General features: G+C 38.0%; 1 protein-coding gene across 2 annotated transcripts in view; it reads left to right on the top strand.

Annotated features, from left to right (window-relative positions):
• The window catches only part of CYBRD1 (cytochrome b reductase 1), a 36,174-nt gene extending 28,460 nt beyond the window's left edge, over positions 1 to 7,714 (top strand). Inside the window, exons 3-4 of one of the 2 annotated variants that reach the window (XM_081242842.1) lie at positions 3,085 to 3,239; positions 3,957 to 7,714. In XM_081242842.1, the coding sequence (XP_081098968.1) occupies positions 3,085 to 3,239; positions 3,957 to 4,257 (456 nt within the window). In that variant the 3' untranslated portion in view covers positions 4,258 to 7,714. The remainder of the gene's footprint in view (positions 1 to 3,084; positions 3,240 to 3,956) is intronic. The other variant, XM_081242843.1, reaches the window with a different exon arrangement.
• Positions 7,715 to 19,934: the final 12,220 nt, after the last annotated feature.

The following is a 19,934-nucleotide window of genomic DNA, read 5'->3' as shown; positions in this document are numbered from 1 at the left end:
CCATATAATAATCTGTAAATCACTTGATTCTCATTAAATCTACCTCTGCCCTTAAAAAAAAGCAAATCATACCTAATACAAAAGCTAGCTAAGCAGATGTTTCCTTGTCTCATTAATGACTTTTGCAAATAAAAGCTTTTATTATGTCTAAAAGTTTACACATATCTTTTTTTTAAAAAAAATCATCTGTTTCATAAAGTGAGATAAAACTGGCATAGTAAAATACATTTGTATCTTTAAAGGACAATAATAATTAACTGAGAAAAGCCCAGATATCTAACACAGGAACTTTAAAAGTAAACTTTCATTGTCTATTTCTAATTATAAAAGTAATATACATTTATTTAAAATTTTATAAAATCAGAAAAATGGAAAGAAAAATCCTCAAATCACTGATAATGCCATAATCTAGAGATATCATTATATTTTGGTTTATTTCCTTTAGGCTCTTATTATGCCCATGAATATATAGTTAAGAAAAAATTTTAAGCATAATTAGAATCATACTTCATCTTCACTTTCATATCTAAATAATAACTTTTTAAGTGAGATTTTACTTTTCTTTAGCTCTCCTAAGAACTCCATAGTGGTGAAGAACAGTTTTCTGTAGGTGATGGTTCCTAAACTCTGGAACACTTCGTTTGCACTTAATAAGTGTTTGTAGACTGAAGGTAACAGTCTACTGCCTTCACTATTAGGGATTTTCCAGAATGCACTTAACCCATATCTCTGAAATAATTTGAGCGAATCAAAAGCAGTGGTCTTCAGACTGCAACATGTAGCAAGAATCACCCTGGCATTCCATCAAAATGCAGATTCCTAAACCCTACTTCCAGAAATTCTGATTTAGCAGATTTGGATGTGGCACAGGGATCTCTTTAAATAAACACCTTAAGAATTTCTGATACAGGTCTTCTATGAGCAACATTTCAAGAAACACTGACTTAAAGGTACTTAAGGATTTTGTAATATTCAGTCCACTAGGATTTAAGTTGCCCTATTACTTGTCAGATAGTAAGGCTAAGATGGTTAAAAGGAAGTAAAGAATGATTAATATAAATTTTAACTTTTTATAAGTAATTATACATTTGCATAATTTGGAACACTTTTAATCAAAGTTAAGTGTTCTGTAATTTTTTCCTTTCCTTTTAAAAGTAATTTTCTGTTGTTGAAAAAAAATGTTTTCATGGGGAAAGTAAGATTTAGGAAAGTTAAATCGTCCTGGGGTCCTGTACGCAAATTTCTGGTGTCCCACCTACTTAGATCATTAAGCTTTATGGGATTACAAGAGACACACATGATAAATCCTGAAAGAAATAAGAGAAAACAGTAAGAATCATTCAAAACAATAAGAATCTTAGGAATAGAAGAGGCAGGATAACAGGAATATGGAAAAAAATATATATTTACATGGGTAAGTCACAGAAAAGATACGGTGACTTACTCGTAGAAATGTATTTGTGCTAAATCCTTGACAGTCTCTCACCTGAGCCCCATTTTTGTATAGAAAGCACAACCTGTACATCAGGATGCTTACCCTTTGATACTAAAAGAATCACTAAAGATCACTGAAGGAGAATTAGGAACACTGAACCACCAAGGGGGACTCTCTGAACCATTTCTAATATACTCAGGCATCTGTGGTATTAATGGACAATAAAATATGCAAACCAGCCTATTGCATGCATTTTCAGTTACTTTCCATTCTTTACTGTTGCCTTTAATCAGATTCTAAATGTGTTTTAGGGCACCACACCCCTTCTGCCTTCATTCCTCTCTGTCCCCCGTTAGTCCTGTGATATCAATTAGGAAAAATGAACAGTGATGCTAGTGTTTCTCCTCATTCTCATAGTTGTTTTGTTAGAGTGGTAGATACCAAAGAGATACCTGAAAAAAAAGTTCCTTTAAACTCAGTAACTCAGTGGTCACTGAGTCATCTTTATTTTCTGGAAAAGAGATTTCTTAATGGGCAGGGGTCTGGGGCAACAAAACAAAACTGTGAAAGCATTAACAGACTTTAGTTTATGTAATAATCTTGTTGTCTTCACTGCAGAGAAGTATCCCACTAAGGATTTAATTATCAAGGAAATGGAGAGAATTTTCTGCAGAATTCATTTCTTCCTCATAAAACAAAATTGCCAGTTTTTTTCCACATAGTTTTTTAGGTTGAACTGAATAAATGTGTTCTATTGTATTTGGATTTAGTGACTTAAAAATCTTTTACTTCCCTTCCTACTTGGCAACCTTAAGGAAATTGATAAAAAGCAAATAAGTAAGTATGAGAATGTTCACTGTAGCCTTGTTAATGATAGCAAAAAACTAGAAACAGAAATGTCCATTAATAGGGAACTGAATAATTTGTTACAGTCTTAGAATGTCAGCCATTAAAAAGAATAAACTAGATACATGCATCGATATGAAAAGATCTCCAAGATATACTATTCAGGGAAAAAAGCAATATGCAGAACAAATATGTATAGTAAAATCCCACTTGTACTTTAAAAAATTGTCCCTCTCTCTCACTCTCTTTTTTTAAAAAATTTATTGAAATATAGTTGATTTACAATGTGTTAGTTTCAGGTATACAGCAAGGTGATCAGTTTTTTATATATATATGTATATATATATATATACACACACACACTATATATATACACATACACACACATATATATTTCTTTTTTAGATTCTTTTCCATTATAGGTTATTACAAGGTATTGAGTATAGTTCCCTGTGCTATACAGTAGGTCCTTGTTGTTTATCTGTGCTGTTTATACAGTAGTGTGTATATTTTAATCCCAACCTCCTAATTCATCCCTTTGGTAACCATAAGTTTGTTTTCTATGTCTGACTTACTCTCTCTTTAAACACACATGTGCACGCACACACACGCTTGTTTAGTCATAGAAATTGTCTGGAAGGATACTCGAGAGAGTGAGTGGAACTGGAATGGGGAAACTTCATTTTATGCCCTTGGTTCTATATGAAATGTTTTCTCATTTTGTACATATTGCTTCTATAATAATTTTAAAATTAGTTAAAACTTACAATTAATTGATAACTTCTGTACTTTTTGATGTTTAGCTTCTCCTAGGTTTTTTTGTCTTTCTGCTTCCTTGGGCTCCACTTTCTCTCCGAGCACTTCTCATGCCCATACATGTTTATTCTGGACTTCTCATCTTTGGAACAGTGATTGCAACAGTACTTATGGGAGTGACGGAGAAACTGATTTTTGCCCTGTAAGTTGCATAGTTTTCCTAATTGCAATTCTTAAGCTACAAAATGTTAAATACTTTTTCATTGGACAAATATAATATAAATGTAACAAAAATTTTTAAATGTTGAAAATAAAAAATTTAAATATTTATTTTAAAAAATGTATTATATTATACATGTGATATAACATTAATAATGCTTGGAAGAAAAACCAAACAGTCCAACAAATTGTACTACTCTTACAAAACAACTATTGAAGTTATGCATGCCCTTTCAGTCATTTTGATGTGTATGTTTTTGTGTTAACTGTAATTATGATATACCTACATTTTTGTATCATTTTTTAAATTTTAAGTGATACAGGTGTTTTAGATGCTATATTTTTTCATACTTATGATTTTTAACAATTTCATACTAATCCATTGAGTGAATTATAACATATCTTAAATTTCTTCTTAATGTCAAGCTTTAAGGGAATTTACGTTGAAGCTGTACTAGTGTGCATTTTGAGCAGATAAATTCAAGACTGTTTGGCATGTTGCTGTATCACCCTAATTTTTTAAAATTTAATTTCATTTTTTTATACAGCAGTTTTCTTATTAGTTACCTATTTTATACATATTAGTATATATATGTCAATCCCAATCTCCCAATTTATCCTCCCCCTCCCCCCCCCCAGCTTTTCCCCCTTGGTGTATCACCCTATTTGTAATTGGACACACTCTCTCCTTTTTTTGTAGGAAAAATCCTGCATACAGTACATTCCCACCAGAAGGTGTTTTCACAAATACCCTCGGCCTTCTGATTCTGGTGTTTGGGGCTCTCATTTTTTGGATAGTCACCAGACCACAATGGAAACGTCCTAAAGAACCAAATTCTGTCCTTCTTCAGCCAAACGGAGGCGCTCCAGAGGGAATGGAAGGTTCCATGGCAATGAACTTTGGCAATATGGACAAATCAGATTCAGAGTTAAACAGTGAAGCAGCAGGAAGGAAAAGAAACATCGCCCTTGATGAGGCTGGACAGAGATCCACCATGTAAAATGGGCTAGAGATGTAGCCATATAACTTTCATTAGTTCTACAGTTTAGCTTCTCTTATTTAGCCGTAAGATGATTGAGCTCCACAGACTCAATATTTATTCTAATCATAAAGTAGGATTTCTTGAAAGCATTTGTATTGATTGAGGCCTATGAACTTACCTGAATTGGAAGGGAGATGATCAATGTAAATAACAGCAGGTGTAAATTGTGGTTATATTACCTTGTTCTTGTTGAGGACCAAAGCATTTAGCACAGTGCCTTGCATAGAACAAATGATCAAAATGTATCTATTGGTTGGTAAATTTGATAAACTGGCAGCTTCCCTGGCCTCTTTTCATGCAGTCATTTTCTGTTAATTCTGGGAGTCCAGTTGTAAAGTTTTGGAATCAGATCATGAATATGTGGGACAGGGTTAATGCTACACAGATGTCATGACTAGAGCACAGAAAAAAATTTAGGAAAGTAACTGGTTCCCTTTTCCCTGTGCCTACCCTTTGCTCCCTCCCCAGCTGGTTTATCCTTAGATTGACCCTGGAGACCAGGGTTTACATTTGGGCATTTTGGAGCAGTGATAAGGCTGTAGGTAGCTGAAGATCTTGCCTGGTCGGACCTGGAAGTTTTTCCGAAACTGACCTAATCCCAAGGCTTCCTTGGGTTTGGTATACTTTATGATCCAAATTCTAAACTTAATTAGGATGAGAATATGCCTGAATGCTTAAGCAGTATAAACTACTCCACAAATCTTAAAGAGCACTTTTCCCCAAGTTTCTGGTTTTTTTAAACATGGAACTTACTAAGTGTCAGACACTATTCTAAGCACTTTATAAATCTTAGCTAATTCAATCCCCAGACAAAACTTTTGCGGTAAGCACCATTAAAAGCTCCATTTTACAGATGAGAGATCTGAAGCTTGGAGAGGTTAGTAACTTGCCCAAGGTCACACAGCTCATAAGTGGTGAAACTGAGATTCAAAACCTGGCAGTTTGGCACCTCAGGTCAGTCCATGATCCTAACCACCTCACTATGCTGTTTTTTCTGTTATATGCTAATTTATACCTGTTTTGACCCACCCGTGGATAAACCTCATTTGGTGGAATGCAGTAGAGTTGTTAAAATTTACCTTCTGGCTCTGTTTCCAAGGAGATTTCCCAAATAACCAAGGAAAAAGGCCTACCCTTACCTGGAAATTCATCATGGGCACCCTGCCACGGCCAACAAGCCATGGCTTACCTTGATGCCCCTTTGATCTTAAAACTGTCTTGGTAACAAAGAAAGGTTTAGGCAAGAATATCGCTGCTGAACAGCTTTGGGTTTGGAGATAGGAGAGATGGACTTCATGGTCTGCCCTTCCCCAGGGGCAAAAGCTAGGGTCCCTCGTGATTTGGGTGGAATTTTAGGGGACATCTTGTGCTTTGGTTCTCAGTAGCAAATTAAGACTCAGAGATGACAGTTTTCCTGCATGAGACCTCTGTCTAGGCTCTGGGCTGACTTAAATTAAAACCTAGAGTGGCACCTATGCTGAAATGTTGCTTTTCATTTGGGATTGATTTTTGGTTTCCCTGCAATTTTAAACCATACAGTTTACACCAAATAAACTTAACATTTTTGGTGCTTAGTGAATTTCCTTTTAGGGTAACTGGTAATTACTTCCATAGACTGAGTACAAGCTATACTCCGTCACATCCCTGAAGCTTCACAGTATCCATTCAAGAGTCCCTCACCAAAACACTGTTTTCTTACTTAATTCTATTTCCAAAATTGGCAATAGTGTCATAAGAATCCCTAGTGCCCAGCCCAATGCCTGGCACATGGTAGACACATAAATTCAGTATAAGTAGAGCATGCTACAATTAGGGTGCTAAGTGGAAGGAATAATTGCATTGTCGCACACAAACATATTTTGGTGAATGGATATTTCATTACATAGATGTGCACAAAATTCCAGGGCTTTTTAGGGGGAGGGGAATAGTGACGGCCCCAAGGATTGAAGCTGCCATTCCATTTCATATAGGCCAAGAAAGAGTTATTAGTTAAAAGTTAATTATGGATTTGGCACTATACTATTCTGCTCCATTGAGAAGTATCTGAATACCCCTCATCTCAGCCCTTTATTTTATCCCTCTTGTGGGCTAATGTGAGGGTAACCTTACAGATATTATAGGAACTTCTTTTCTTTCTGTGTCAACCTTTATGAAAACAATGCATAGTCAAATATATCTAGAAAACCTTCTGTTTGAGACTCTTCTTTTAATGGGCTTTTTATTCTAATGATAATTGTACCTTTATCTTTCAAAAGCTGGTGTGTCCTGCCTAAAGCATCTCCCCCCAGAATTTCTCTTTAAAAAGCCCACAAAAAGAACAGGGGAGAAGAAAGCCTTAGGTATCAGTTCTGAAACAGTGATTGAAACCTTCCCAAATAATTATAGCTTATATCACCTGCAGAGATAGTCTGGCTTGGCTTACCCCATAATCTAATTTCAGAAAAAAAAAACGCCTTAACATTCATCTGAATCAACACTAAAGCCTTTTGTCTCAAAGGGTTTATTGAGAAACTCAGATGAATATACTTTTTGAATTAATGTTATCAAAAGTGTACAGCTTCCTGTGCTCCTTGTGTCAAACTGAATCCACCCTCCAAAGCACCTTCTTCCCTTTCCTCTCGTGGTTTCATTTAAGCTGTGTGGGTTGGAAACAGCATCTCAGAGCTTACGGATCAAATGACAAAGAAGGTAATTGCACTTTTTAAGGAATACTGACAAGTGGTTTCTGTCTTCTAAAGCAGGGGTCCCCAACCCCTGGGCCGAGGACCAGTACCAGTCCACAGCCTGTTAGGAACTGGGCTGCACAGCAGGAGGTGAGTGGCAGGCGAGTGAGCGAGCGAAGCGTCATCTGCCGCTCCCCATCGCTCCCCATCGCTCGCATTACCGCCTGAATCATCAGCCCCCCAACTTCCATGTAAAAATTGTCTTCCACAAAACCGGTCCCTGGTGCCACAAAGGTTGGGGACTGCTTTTCTAAAGGAAAAAAAGTAAGAGGATGCCTTGTTTTTAATTAGGCTGTTTTCCCTGCTGAGTTGGAAATTCCAATGCAATACCGGTTGACTACAACTGCCAAATCTGAAAGCCCAAAATAAAGTTTTTCGCTAATTTTATTGCAACATGATGGAATTTTTATCTTTGTATGTCCTTTTTTAGGTAACTCTGACAGAAAGCTGTAACTGCTATGTCTTAGAGCTACACATAGGAAAGTATAGAAGAAAAACTATTCTTTATCCCCTACAAGGTACCTGAAAACTTTATGTGGAAAATATTTCTATGTTTAAGTTTGCCCTTTTATCTTAACACATTTATGGAAAAATATTAAATAGCCTGAATATTTTATAATTTTGTAGAAAAAAATGTATCTATTTTTTCTTGACTTGTTTTTATATAGTAATAAAAGTTATTTTGGAAGCTATTTGTGTATGTTACAATTTGTCCAGACAAGAAGTTGAAGAAGTTGTAGGCATTGTTCCTTTTTTTTTTCTTGTCCATGCCACACAGCATGTGGGATCTTAGTTCCCTGACCAGGGATTGAACCCATGACCCCTGCATTGGAAGCACGGAGTCTTAACCACTGGACTGCCAGGGAAGTCCCTGTAGGCGTTGCTCTGAAAGTCTCTTTCCCAGGTTTTTTTGTTTGTTTTTCAATGGGGAAATTTTTTTTTTAAAGTTTGCTTATTGAAAATGCTGTCAGATTTCTCTATAAATTGTACTCTGAGTACCATACCTTTTACATTGCTAGAAGGTTCAGAGGACTGTTTCAAAACTGTCATGGTGTCCTCCATATAGAATCTGAGCTGGAACTATACTCTGTAGTGTGGAAGGGAGCCAATATGTAGGCAATCAAAGCAGACGCACTTTAAGTTGGGAAAAAACCTATTAAAAGTGCTGGTTATTACAGAACTCTGTGTTCACAGTAACATATCCTTGAGAAAATACATAATTCATAATGGATGAATTGTTGGATTTTTTTCCAAATAAAAAAGGATAGTTAGCATCTAAGTAGTGCCAATACTCATCGAATCTTAATTTAACTGTTCATTTAGTCTTTTTAAAATAATTAATTATTTATTTATTTGGCTGCATCGGGTCTTAGTTGTGGCATGTGGGATCTTTCATTGTGGTGTGGGCGACTCTCTAGTTGTGGCTTGCAGGCCCTAGAGCGCGCGAGCTCAGTAGTTGCGGCATGCGGGCTTAGTTGCCCCGTTGCAAGTAGGATCTTAGTTCCCAGACCAGGGATGGAACCTGCATCCCCTGCATTAGAAGGTGGATTCTTAACCACTGGACCACCAGGGATGTCCCTCATTTAGTCTTTTTTTCACCTACTTTTTGCCACCTGGGAAATGTTAATGGTATTTTATGATGTGTAGGTATAATCGCACCATAATAGTATATGTCCTGTTATGCAATAGAGCCATGATATTGTGTGAATTGAATTTGTATAAGTTACATCATATTTTGTCACTGATTTATATTATTAATTTCAGGGGTACTCTTTCATTTCAGATTGATCTTAATTGGCAAGTACTTTGGACACTTTTTAAATGTATGGCTCAAGCACATTGTCATGTAATTTTACATATATCAGTTCATTCAGTTCAATTTGCAGTTGTGCTAGACATGTAATAGTGCCCACCATGCCCCGACCCCTCCAGGTAGCTCCATTTTACTGACTACATATTACCTGCATTTCCTCAGTCACAGCTAATTGGATGAGGCGGGGACAGAACACGTTGCCCACATGCAGCCTCTCTGTAGCTGGCCAACACACTGTGGAGTGGCCTGGCATGAAATGAGAATGTCCTCTTTCATTTCATTCCAGATTGAGGAATAAGCATTTCAGAGGATTTTGGTTTTCTCTCTTCTAGGAACTTGAACTGGGAAATATTTCAAGAATAAGTCAGTGAGGGCTTCCCTGGTGGCGCAGTGGTTAAGAATCCCCCTGCCAATGCAGGGGACACAGGTTCGAGCCCTGGTCTGGGAAGATCCCACATGCTGCGGAGCAACTAAGCCCGTGCGCCACAACTACTGAACCTGCACTCTAGAGCCAGCAAGCCACAACTACTGAGCCCGTATGCCTAGAGCCCATGCTTCACAACAAAAGAAGCCACTGCAGTGAGAAGCCCATGCACTGCAAAGAAGAGCAGCCCCCGCTCGCCGCAACTAGAGAAATCCTGCGCACAGTAACGAAGACCCAACGCAGCCAAAAATAAATAAAATAAAAAATAAATTTATTTAAAGAAAAATAAGTCAGTGAGAATGAAAGCTAAATGAATGCCTAGAGACAGGAGCCATAAGGGATCAGGAAAAAGTCTATAAAGAGCCAGATGGATTTTGTAGACCACACAGTTTCTGTTGCAACTACTCTGCCATTGTAGCCAGTAGGGACCACAGACAATAGTAAATGAATATGACTGTGTTCCAATAAAGCTTTATTTACTTATTACTTATTTTGTATTTACTTACAGAAAAAGCTTTATTTATTTATGCAGGTCATATTGGACCCATAGGCCCAAAGTTTGCCAGTCCCTGGTCTAGATCATGAGGTAGGGCCATGATATTTCATGGCAGGCTGAAATGATGAGAAATCAAGAACAAAGTGGTAAAGAGACAGTGCGGATGGTAGAGAGGAAGAATTGATAGTAGATGACAGGAAACACAAGTGGACAGTGGAGGAGTCTTAGGGAGGTGGCCAACTCAAATTAATGGTAGGTACTAGAGTGAAGATCCACAAACGTTCACTGAACTCACAACTTCTGTTTTCTTTGCTCGGAGTTGAGCCATTATGCTACTGAGGAAGGTTAGACTAGACCACCTGAAGGCTACCCAAAGAGAGACCTGGGAGGGTGAGAAGTCACCTTGGATGTTCAAGCTTCAGATGAGCTCAGATGCATGAGAGATTCCAGGTGAGATCAACAGAACTACCCAGGTGAGCTCCAGTCAACCCACAAAATCATGAGAAATAACAAATTGTCCTCATTTTAAGCCACGATGTTTTGGGGTGGTTTGTTACAGATCAGTGGATGTGAAACACCATTCTTATTTTAAAAATCTAAATGGGTGTAAACTAAATTTAAATAGGAAGTGTTTTCCAGAGTATGTTCTGCAGGGCTTATTACATTCTCCCCAGGGGTTTTGTTTATTTTGTTCTGTTGAAAAAAGAAGTTTGGGAAACAGAGTTAAACAGACAAACATATTTCTCTAATGTAAGACTTTGCAGACTTTCCCTCAACATTTATTATGAACATTTTTTTGCGGGGGCAGGCAAGCCAAAATTTATTGTGTTTTTGTTGTTGTTGTTGTTGTTTTTTGCGGTACGCGGGCCTCTCACTGTTGTGGCCTCTCCCGTTGCGGAGCACAGGCTCCGGATGCGCAGGCTCAGCGGCCATGGCTCACGGGCCCAGCTGCTCCGCGGCATGTGGGATCTTCCCGGACCGGGGCACGAACCCGTGTCCCCTGCATCGGCAGGCGGACTCTCAACCACTGCGCCACCAGGGAAGCCCTATTGTTGTTGTTTTTAATTGAAGTATAGTTTATTTACAATGTTGTGTTAGTATCTGGTGTACAGCAAAGTGATTCAGTTATTCATATATATATCACGGGATGTTGAATATAGTTCCATGTGCTATAAAATAGGACCTTGTTGTTCAACATTTTCAAACATACAGAGAAGTTGAAGAATTACAGACTGAACAACATTCACATACCTACCACCTAGAGTCTATAATTAACAATTGCTATATTAGCTTTATCATATTTCTATGTATCCATCCCTTTATTCATCAAATACTCGATCTTAAATTTTTATACATTTCAAAATGTTGCAAACATCAGTAAATTGGTGTGGGGGACATTCTTAGTTTGTTCACTATCAAAGGGAAAGTATTCAATATTTTATCATTAAATATATCATGTATGACCTTCATACAGTTGATGAACTTTGCTGAATTTTTTTTGAAAGTCATGAGTGAAATTGTTAAATTATCAAATGATTTTTCTGCATCAACTGAAATAATCTCATTACTTTTCTCCTTAATTCTGTTAACATGGTGAAATACATTGATGAATTTATGAATATTGAACCAACTTTGCACTCTCGTCATCTGTATTACAGCTAGATATATTATAAACCCACAATATAATGTTAAAAGTTTTGCTTTATATAATCATAAGTATTTTAAAGCAATGAAGACATACTACACTCATGTTTCTCAGACCATATTTCAAATTAAAAATCTTCTTACAAAAAAAAAAGAAAGAAAGAAAGAAAGAAGGAAGAAATGCAGAAGTAAAAAAATAACCTTTTAAAACTTACCCACATATTTTCTTTTCCAGTGTTCTTCATCCCTTCCTGAAGTCTGTTTCCATCTGGCATCATTTAGCCTCATCCTGAAGAACTTCCTTTGGTAATTCTTTAGTGCAGGTCTGTTGATGATAAATTCTTCCTTGGTTTCATTTTTCTAAAAACAGTCTATATAATTTCCATTTTTGAAGGATATATTCACTAGACGTAGAATTCTGGGTTGACAGGTTTTTCATTTTGGCACCCTAAAGATGTCATTGTACTGTGTTTTGGCCTCAATAATTTATAATGTTAAGACAGTAGTCAGGGGAACTTCCTGGCGGTCCAGTGGTCAGGACTCGGCACTCTCATTGCTGGGGCCCGGGTTTGATCTCTGGTGGCGGAACTAAAATCCCACAAGCCAGGAGGCATGGCCAAAAACAAACAAACGAAGACAATAATCAGTTGTATTATTGTTTCCTTGTAGGTAATGTGTCTTTTGTTCCTGGCCACTTATAGTCTGTCATACAGAGTGAAGTAAGTCAGAAAGAGAAAAACAAATACTGTATGCTAACACATATATATGGAATCTAAAAAAAAAAAAAAAATGGTTCTAACGAAACTAGGGGCAGGACAGGAATAAAGACACAGATGTAGAAATGGACTTGAGGACATGGGGAGGGGGAAGGGTAAGCTGGGACGAAGTGAGAGAGTGGCATGGACTTATACATACTACCAAATGTAAAATAGATAGCTAGTGGGAAGCAGCCGCATAGCATGAGGAGATCAGTTCGGTGCTTCAAGATTTTCTTTTTATCGTTGCTTTTCAGCAGTTTAATTATGATATACCTGGGTGTACTTTTTTTTTTAAATTATGCTTTGCGTTTACTGAGCCTCTTGAATCTATAAATTTACGTCTTTTATCAAATTTGGGAAATTTTTAGCCATTGTGTCTTAAAATATTTTTCTGCCCCATTCTCTCTTCTCATTCTAGAACTCCATTTACAATGTGTTTGAGCTTTTGATATTGCTCTCAGGTCACTGAGGCTCTGTTCATTTTTTAAAATTATATACATTTTTAGTAGATAAGAGTTTAAGTCATTTTACATTTCTGTATGTTATATCCCCTCTTCTACTAAAAAAAAACCCCAAATTTTAATTTTGAAATAATTATAGACTCACAGGAAGTTTCAAATGTAGTACAGAGGTATTTGACCCAGTTTGTCCCAATGATTATATCTTATGTAATTATAGTATAATATAAAATTGGCATTGGAACAATGTGAGTATATAGTTCTATGCCACTTTATCATGTGTAGATTCATGATATCACCACCACAATCAAGATCCAGAACTATTACAACACCACAAAGATCTCTCATGGTACTCTTTTATATTCTTATCCACTTCCTCTCCCCCCATACCATTTATATTCTCTACCTTCCCTCCCCACCCGTTTTTATTATGGTTGTTTTAAATATTTCCTCTACCTATTGAGAATCACATCAGACAGTATTATAATTTTTTAAAATAAATTTATTTATTTATTTATTTATTTATTTTATTTTTAGCTGCATTGGGTCTTCGTCGCTGTGCGCGGTCTTTCTCTAGTTGTGGTGAACGGGGGCTACTCTTCATTGTGGCGCGCAGGCTTTTCATTGCGGTGGCTTCTCTTGTTGCAGAGCACGGGCTCTAGGCGCATGGGCTTCAGTAGTCATGGCACGCAGGCTAGACTAGTCTAGAGCCGGCGGGCTCTAGAACACAGGCTCAGTAGTTGTGGTGCACGGGCTTAGTTGCTCCGTGGCATGTGGGATCTTCCTGGACCAGGGCTCGTACCCGTGTCCCCTGCATTCGCAGGTAGATTCTTAACCACTGTGCCACCAGGGAAGCCCTCAGTATTATAATTTTTGATTCAACCATCAAACAAAGTTTAGAAGACCCAAGATTAGGAGGAAATCTATTGTATTTACCCTATATATTTACTCTCTCCGTTGTTACTCTTTCCTTCCTGATGTTCCAATATTCCTTTCTCTTTAGAAAACACTCTTTAACCATTATTTTAGGGTACGCCTGCTGGCAACACATTCTCTTAGTTTTCCTTTGTCTGAGAATGACTTTATTTCCTCTTCATTCTTGAAGGATATTCCCAGTGAATATTGAATTCTGGGTTGACAGTTTTTTCTTTCAGCACTTGGAAAATGTTACCCCATTCCTTTCTGGCCTCTAAGGTTTCTGATGAGAAATCTGTGGTCATTTAAATTGTTTTTCCCTTATAGGTCAGGTTGTTTTCTCTCTTGTTGCTTTCAAGATTTTTCCTTTGTCTTTTGTTTTTGGAAGTTTGATTGTGATGTGTATTGGCATGAATTTCTTTGTCCATTTATTACAAGCATGTTTCCATTTCTATCCCTGAGCATAACTACAATATCCACTTTATAATCTTTGTTTACTAATACCAATGTCTTGATCATTTTGAAATGAGTTCCCATTGATTGCCTTTTCTCTTGAATATGGACACGTTTAGGTATTTCTTTGTATGTCTACCAATTTTTATTGTATCCTAGACATTGTGAATGGTTGAAGAGACTCTGGGTTCTGTTATATTCCTCTAAAGAGTATTGACCTTTTGTTTTAATAGGCAGTCAACTTGGTCAGACTGACACTATACACTACTTATCTTGCAGCAAGCAGCAGCTGAAGTTTCTGCTCAATTCTTTTAGCTTAGATGAGTTGCTTGGAATCTACCCATGCATATATAGTTCAAGGGCAGCCAAAGATGTGAGTAGAGTTTATGTGCAGAATTTAAGGCTCTCCCTTATAGGCTCTATTCTTCCCAGGATCCTCCCCCTTCTTTCAAGCTCCTGTGGTCACACTGAATTTTGTCCTCTGGTTCTTCAACCAAGTAAAACAGAGTTTTCTGTTGAGTTTCAGCCTCCTTGCTTTACAGAGACCAGGGCCTTCCCTCAGCAAAAAAGCTAAAAATGGAAACTTATCTAGTGCCTTTCCCTTTTTACAAACATAGGCTGTACTCCAATTTCTGTCTGGTTTTCATTGCTTTCCAATGTCTTCAGGTAGTTTTAAAAAAATATTTTTTCCAGAACTTTTAGTTGTTATCTATGGAAGCGTTTATCCAATAGAAGCTACTCCTCCATTACTAGAAACTAGAACTTTGCAACACTTTTAATTGCTAATATATAATATGAATCTCCAAGACAGACAATATAATGTGCAGTATTTTACTAACTGATTTTGACCAGAAAGATCTTGTTTGTTTGTCTGTTTGTTTTAATGGAACAGCTGCAGAATGACTGCTTTGCTTTGGGAAAAGCTGATCAGAGGACAGCCTTATTCAAGGTGCCCTTACAACTTCTTGCCAAATCCAGACGTTGCTTATCATCCACTTAGATTTAATGCTCACTTAATTAAATGCTGTAGAAAACATACCTGCTTTAAACACCTTGTAATTAAGATGAGTTTAACCTTCATTATAAGGTAAGAATTGTAAGGTAATATTAAGTGATTGTGTTCACCACTTAAAAATGTCTGAGCATCTAGGTTTGTGCCACTGGACAAGAGAAAAATTCTGAATATGAGATTGTATTCTGGTAGCTTGACACTTAGAGATGGGAATACAGACAAAACAAATATGTACAGAGATACGTACATGAGGTGATATGCACCATGTGAAGGCAAAGGCGTTTTTTACATGGACTCTGAAAGGAATCTACTACTGACCAATTCAGTACTTTGTTCCAAGTGAACAACCCATTTGTATTTTCCCAACTTTTTATTTTTAAATTTTAAACTGTAGAATAATTGAAAAATTGTATAATAAACACATATATCCTCTATAATGATTTACATTTTGCATTTCCCACATTTGCTTTCTCTCTGTTTCTCTCTGTGTCTCTCCCAGTCTCCTTCCTCACCATAGTTCTTAAGGTAAGTTGCAAACATAAGACTTTACCCATAGATACTTCAGCTTGCATCTCCTAAAAATAAATTAATTGCATAATATCATCTAATATCCATTTGAGAAAAGCATATAGATCTTGTCCCAGGTGATGTCTTTGGGATAAGTTAATTTCCCTCCTTAGTACAGAAATCATATCTCTTTTCAGAAAAAAAAACCTTGTGAAGTAGAAGAGGGAAGCAGAGGGAAAAAAGGGGGGAAAAGATCTTGTGAAGCTAATACTGGTTACTAGTGTGTAAAGTACACACAGTACCTAAGGTCCTATTGTATAGCATAATAGTCTCTGCAATTCTATTCTGGTTTACAATACTACATTGATATGGCAAATTAACTGCTTTAAGTAGTGGTTGCCTGCGAGGCTTAGGACCAAGCACCTCCCTGAAATAGCTTACAAGATGGTCGGGAGCTGGTAAAACAGACCAAACATTGCCCCACCTTCTATGCCTTGCTAAACTCAGCATCTCATCTAAAACTCGAATCAGGCATCACCTAGGAAAACCCCTCTCTGGCTCCCGGTCCCACCACCCCTTGGTCTGGGTGGAGCATTTCTCCTCAGAGCATTCAGAGAACCCTGCTCCTGCCACAAGCCCTTCTTATCAGACTGTACCTGTTGCTCTTTGGCTCTCCCTTCCTGATTTCTGTAAGTGTAGAGAGTTTGAATTTGCACCCCCAGGCTTATGGTAGGGCCAGATAGATAGATAAATGTTGAATGTTTATGAAGGGTTAATCACCAAGAGAAGTAGATAGCAAGACAGATGGCCGGTGGTGGGAAAAGAGAAACTGGGGCGGGGCCGCAAAATTGCTGAAAGCTGCTTCCCTCTGTGCCTGGACAGTGGGATTGTGGGGCTGGTCCCAGGCTGAATTAAACTTCCCTTCCTGGCTCACTGGCCTCTTTTTTTTTTTTTGGCTGCGTTGGGTCTTCGTTGTTGGGTCTTCGTTGCTGCGCGCGGGCTTTCTCTAGTTGCAGTGAGCCAGGGCTTCTCTTCATTGCGGTACGTGGGCTTCTCATTGCAGTGGCTTCTCTTGTTTCGGAGCATGAGCTCTAGGCGCACAGGCTTTAGTAGTTGTGGCACACGGTCTCAGTAGTTGTGGCTCACGGGCTCTAGAGTGAAGGTTCAGTAGTTGTGAAATCTTGCCCACAAGATCTGCAGGTTGTGAAAATTTCTGGTCCTCCTTCAAGGAGGACGAGAAGAGGAGCCCAGAGCATTGGTGGTCGAGAGTCGTTTTCCTCTGGCAATCTGCTAGATCCTTGCTCCCAGAGGCAACCCAGTGCATGGCCACTGCGCTCTCATATTTCCAGAGCACTGGATTGGAAGCAGGTTCAAGTGGAGACCGAGAATCATTCTTGTCATGACTATCTGTATGGCAAATCTTCTTTAAAGATTTCTTGTCTTTGGAAACAATGTCTAATAGAATGGGCAAATACAATGTTATGCTATAAAAAAATGATGTCAAAAATTGTGTTGTAGGTGAATACTTAACGGTATGGAAAAATATTATTAAGTAAAATAATATATGAAACAATTTGTAAATGTGAATGTGCATATATATGTGTGTGTATATATGCATATATACATAACTGAAAGCATAATATACCAAATAGTTAATTAGTTAATAATGATTCTTTGGGTCAGAGTAGGATAATGGGCATTTAAAATTTACCTCTTTTTGTTTTATCTGTATTTCCTATAATTAACATGCATTACTTTTGTACTAAGATAAATATTTATAAGTACTTAAAATTATGTTTTATTAGAAATTCATCTGCCTGGTTGACATCATCCAAATCTTGGTTTAGTCTAATTTAATAAGAAATCAAAGACAATATTTTTAAAATCAAAATAAGGAAAGAGGAACCAAAGCATCTGCTAAAAGCCCAACTTGGTCAGACACCAGACTGGCCCAAGGATCCTCGTGCTTTGCAGCACTGTTGATCCCCCAGATCCCCAGAGGCATAAATGTTGAAAGTTTCGGAAGGTAATGCAAATTACTGGAATCTGGGCAGTGTAGAAGTGTGAGAACTGGACAAAACAGGAAGATCTGGATTCTGGTAAGAATGCTATCATCGTCCAGGAGTGTAGCCTAGAAAAAGTTCCTTGATCTCTATCCTCTCCAAAAACAGGCCCTTCTTATTCACTCAGTAATTATTTATTGGGGCTTCCCTGGTGGCACAGTGGTTAAGAATCCGCCTGCTAATGTGGGAGACATGGGTTTGAGCCCTGGTCCAGGAAGATCCCACATGCCGCAGAGCAACTAAGCCCGTGCGCCACAACTACTGAGCCTGCGCTCTAGAGCCTGTGGGCCACAACTACTGAGCCTGCATGCCACAACTACTGAAGCCCACGTGCCACAGCTACTGAAGCCCGCACACCTAGAGCCCATGCTCTGCAACAAGAGAAGCCACCGCAATGAGAAGCCCGTGCACCCTAACAAAGAGTAGCCCCTGCTCGCCGCAACTACAGAAAGCCCGTGCACAGCAACGAAGACCCAACACAGCCAGAAATAAATAAAGTTATTTAAAAAAATTATTTATTGAGGCTCTCCTGTGTGCACAGGCACTGACCTAGGCTCATGCTAGAATGCTGTGAGTCTATGTTATTTTACAGACTTGCACTCAATTTAATTTACACCACCATTTCCATTTTTCTGCAACAGAATTATCTAGAATTCTCAAGGTTTAAGGGTGGAGTAAACTTTGTAATCTAGATATGGAGGACTCTAGAAAGGAGAGGAAGTGAGTGGCTCCTTGTAACGAAAAGGCAAGACTGTGGTAAGGGATAAATGGAGGAAGGAGTTGGAGATGGACCAGAACCAAACCCACGTGGCTCAGAACAGCCTGGGGGAAGGGAGAAACCCTGAGCCAAAGCAAAGGGGAAAATTGCAGATCATGGTGGTAAATTCCTAAGCATGATTGTCTAAATGCCTTATTTTCCTTGAAGTACAATACATTATTCTTTTCAGGCAACCACAATCTGAACCAAACAATGTTGATTGTGTTTGCAATTACTGCAGGAGAGGGAGAGATTAAGCTAAACATCTTTGTCCTTGGAAATTAAATACTGTACCTAATGGGTAAGATCATAGATTTTGACCAATATAGGGAACATGTGCCAAAATCAGTAGGAACTGGTGTTTTGTTCCAGAAAAACTACACAGACTAACCATGATCATAAAGGACATAATAGGTCAGGGAAAGTTGTTTTTATATTTCTCAGAGGATACTTAGTTACATTGCTAGACACGGCACTTTATTTTGGTTTTAATATATCATCATTTGATTGTTTTTCCTCATTGCACAATAAGGTGCTTGCCAAGAAAATTCAAAGGCCTATCAGTAATTAACAACTGAGAAACAAACTAGTTGGAATATGCTCACGTAAGGACATGCACTCACGTTCAAATGCAAACACACAGACATGAATAAAGGCCATCTGAGAGAAAGAAATACGAGGCATTCAGCAAGGAAAACTGACCACTAATAAGACTTTCACTTTGAGACCAAAAATAACTTTGGGCAAAAGTTGGTGAGCATATTCCCTCTTTATGAGAATCCAAAAAGCCCCATGTTATGTTGCGTTAAAGGGCTCCCCTGTGCTCAGTTATCTTAGCTAAATATGGAGCCAATGTACTGTATGTCAAACTAGACCGTGGTTGATAGAAATGTAGAACCTAGTTAGGTGCTCTGACGTCAGGACTGAAGATGTTTCTGGCCATTATGACAGTTTGATTCATTAAAAGAACACTAACAGCAAAATAAATTCCTGTTTCATTACACACAAGAAATAATCAAGTTCCTTGATTAATAACCCATATGGCTGATGGGTTCTCGTCCTTGTGTCAAGAAGCTAGAAAAAGCTCAACTGAGATCATCTTAATGTTCACTCAATTAATAATTGAGATCATATGAATCCAGAAATGTGCCATTTGAGGATTTTTGCAGATATTACATGCACGGACTAGTGCTCTGTGTATTTTCTAACATTATTGGAGTATTTTATGTGTGCAAAGGCCTACTAGAAAGCTTCTGGCCCTTGCCTCCCTCTCCTTCAGACATCTACAGCTCTGCTTTCCTAAGTAAAATGTTGTAGCATTATAATGCTTCACAGAGTGTACATTACATATTATGTAATTAAATATGGAAAGTACACTCTATGGTTCCAAACTTTATCACTTACTAACTGTAAGACCTTCAGCAAGTCAGTCTCTCTGAATTATAGCTTCTACATCAGTAAAATGGAGCTAAGAATACCTTTTTATTGGTGGTTTTAAAACAAGTCCTCAAGTTCTTTGACACTGTTCCCATCAAAAGTTGGAGTCCAATTCCCCTCCCCTTACACATGGGCCCGACTCAGTGACTCACATCTAAAGAATGGAATGTGGCAG

This window comes from Mesoplodon bidens (genome assembly GCF_964165515.1).
Source record: "Mesoplodon bidens genome assembly, chromosome: 8".
Lineage (NCBI taxonomy): Eukaryota > Metazoa > Chordata > Mammalia > Artiodactyla > Ziphiidae > Mesoplodon > Mesoplodon bidens.
This window is presented reverse-complemented; position numbering and strand designations above follow the sequence as displayed.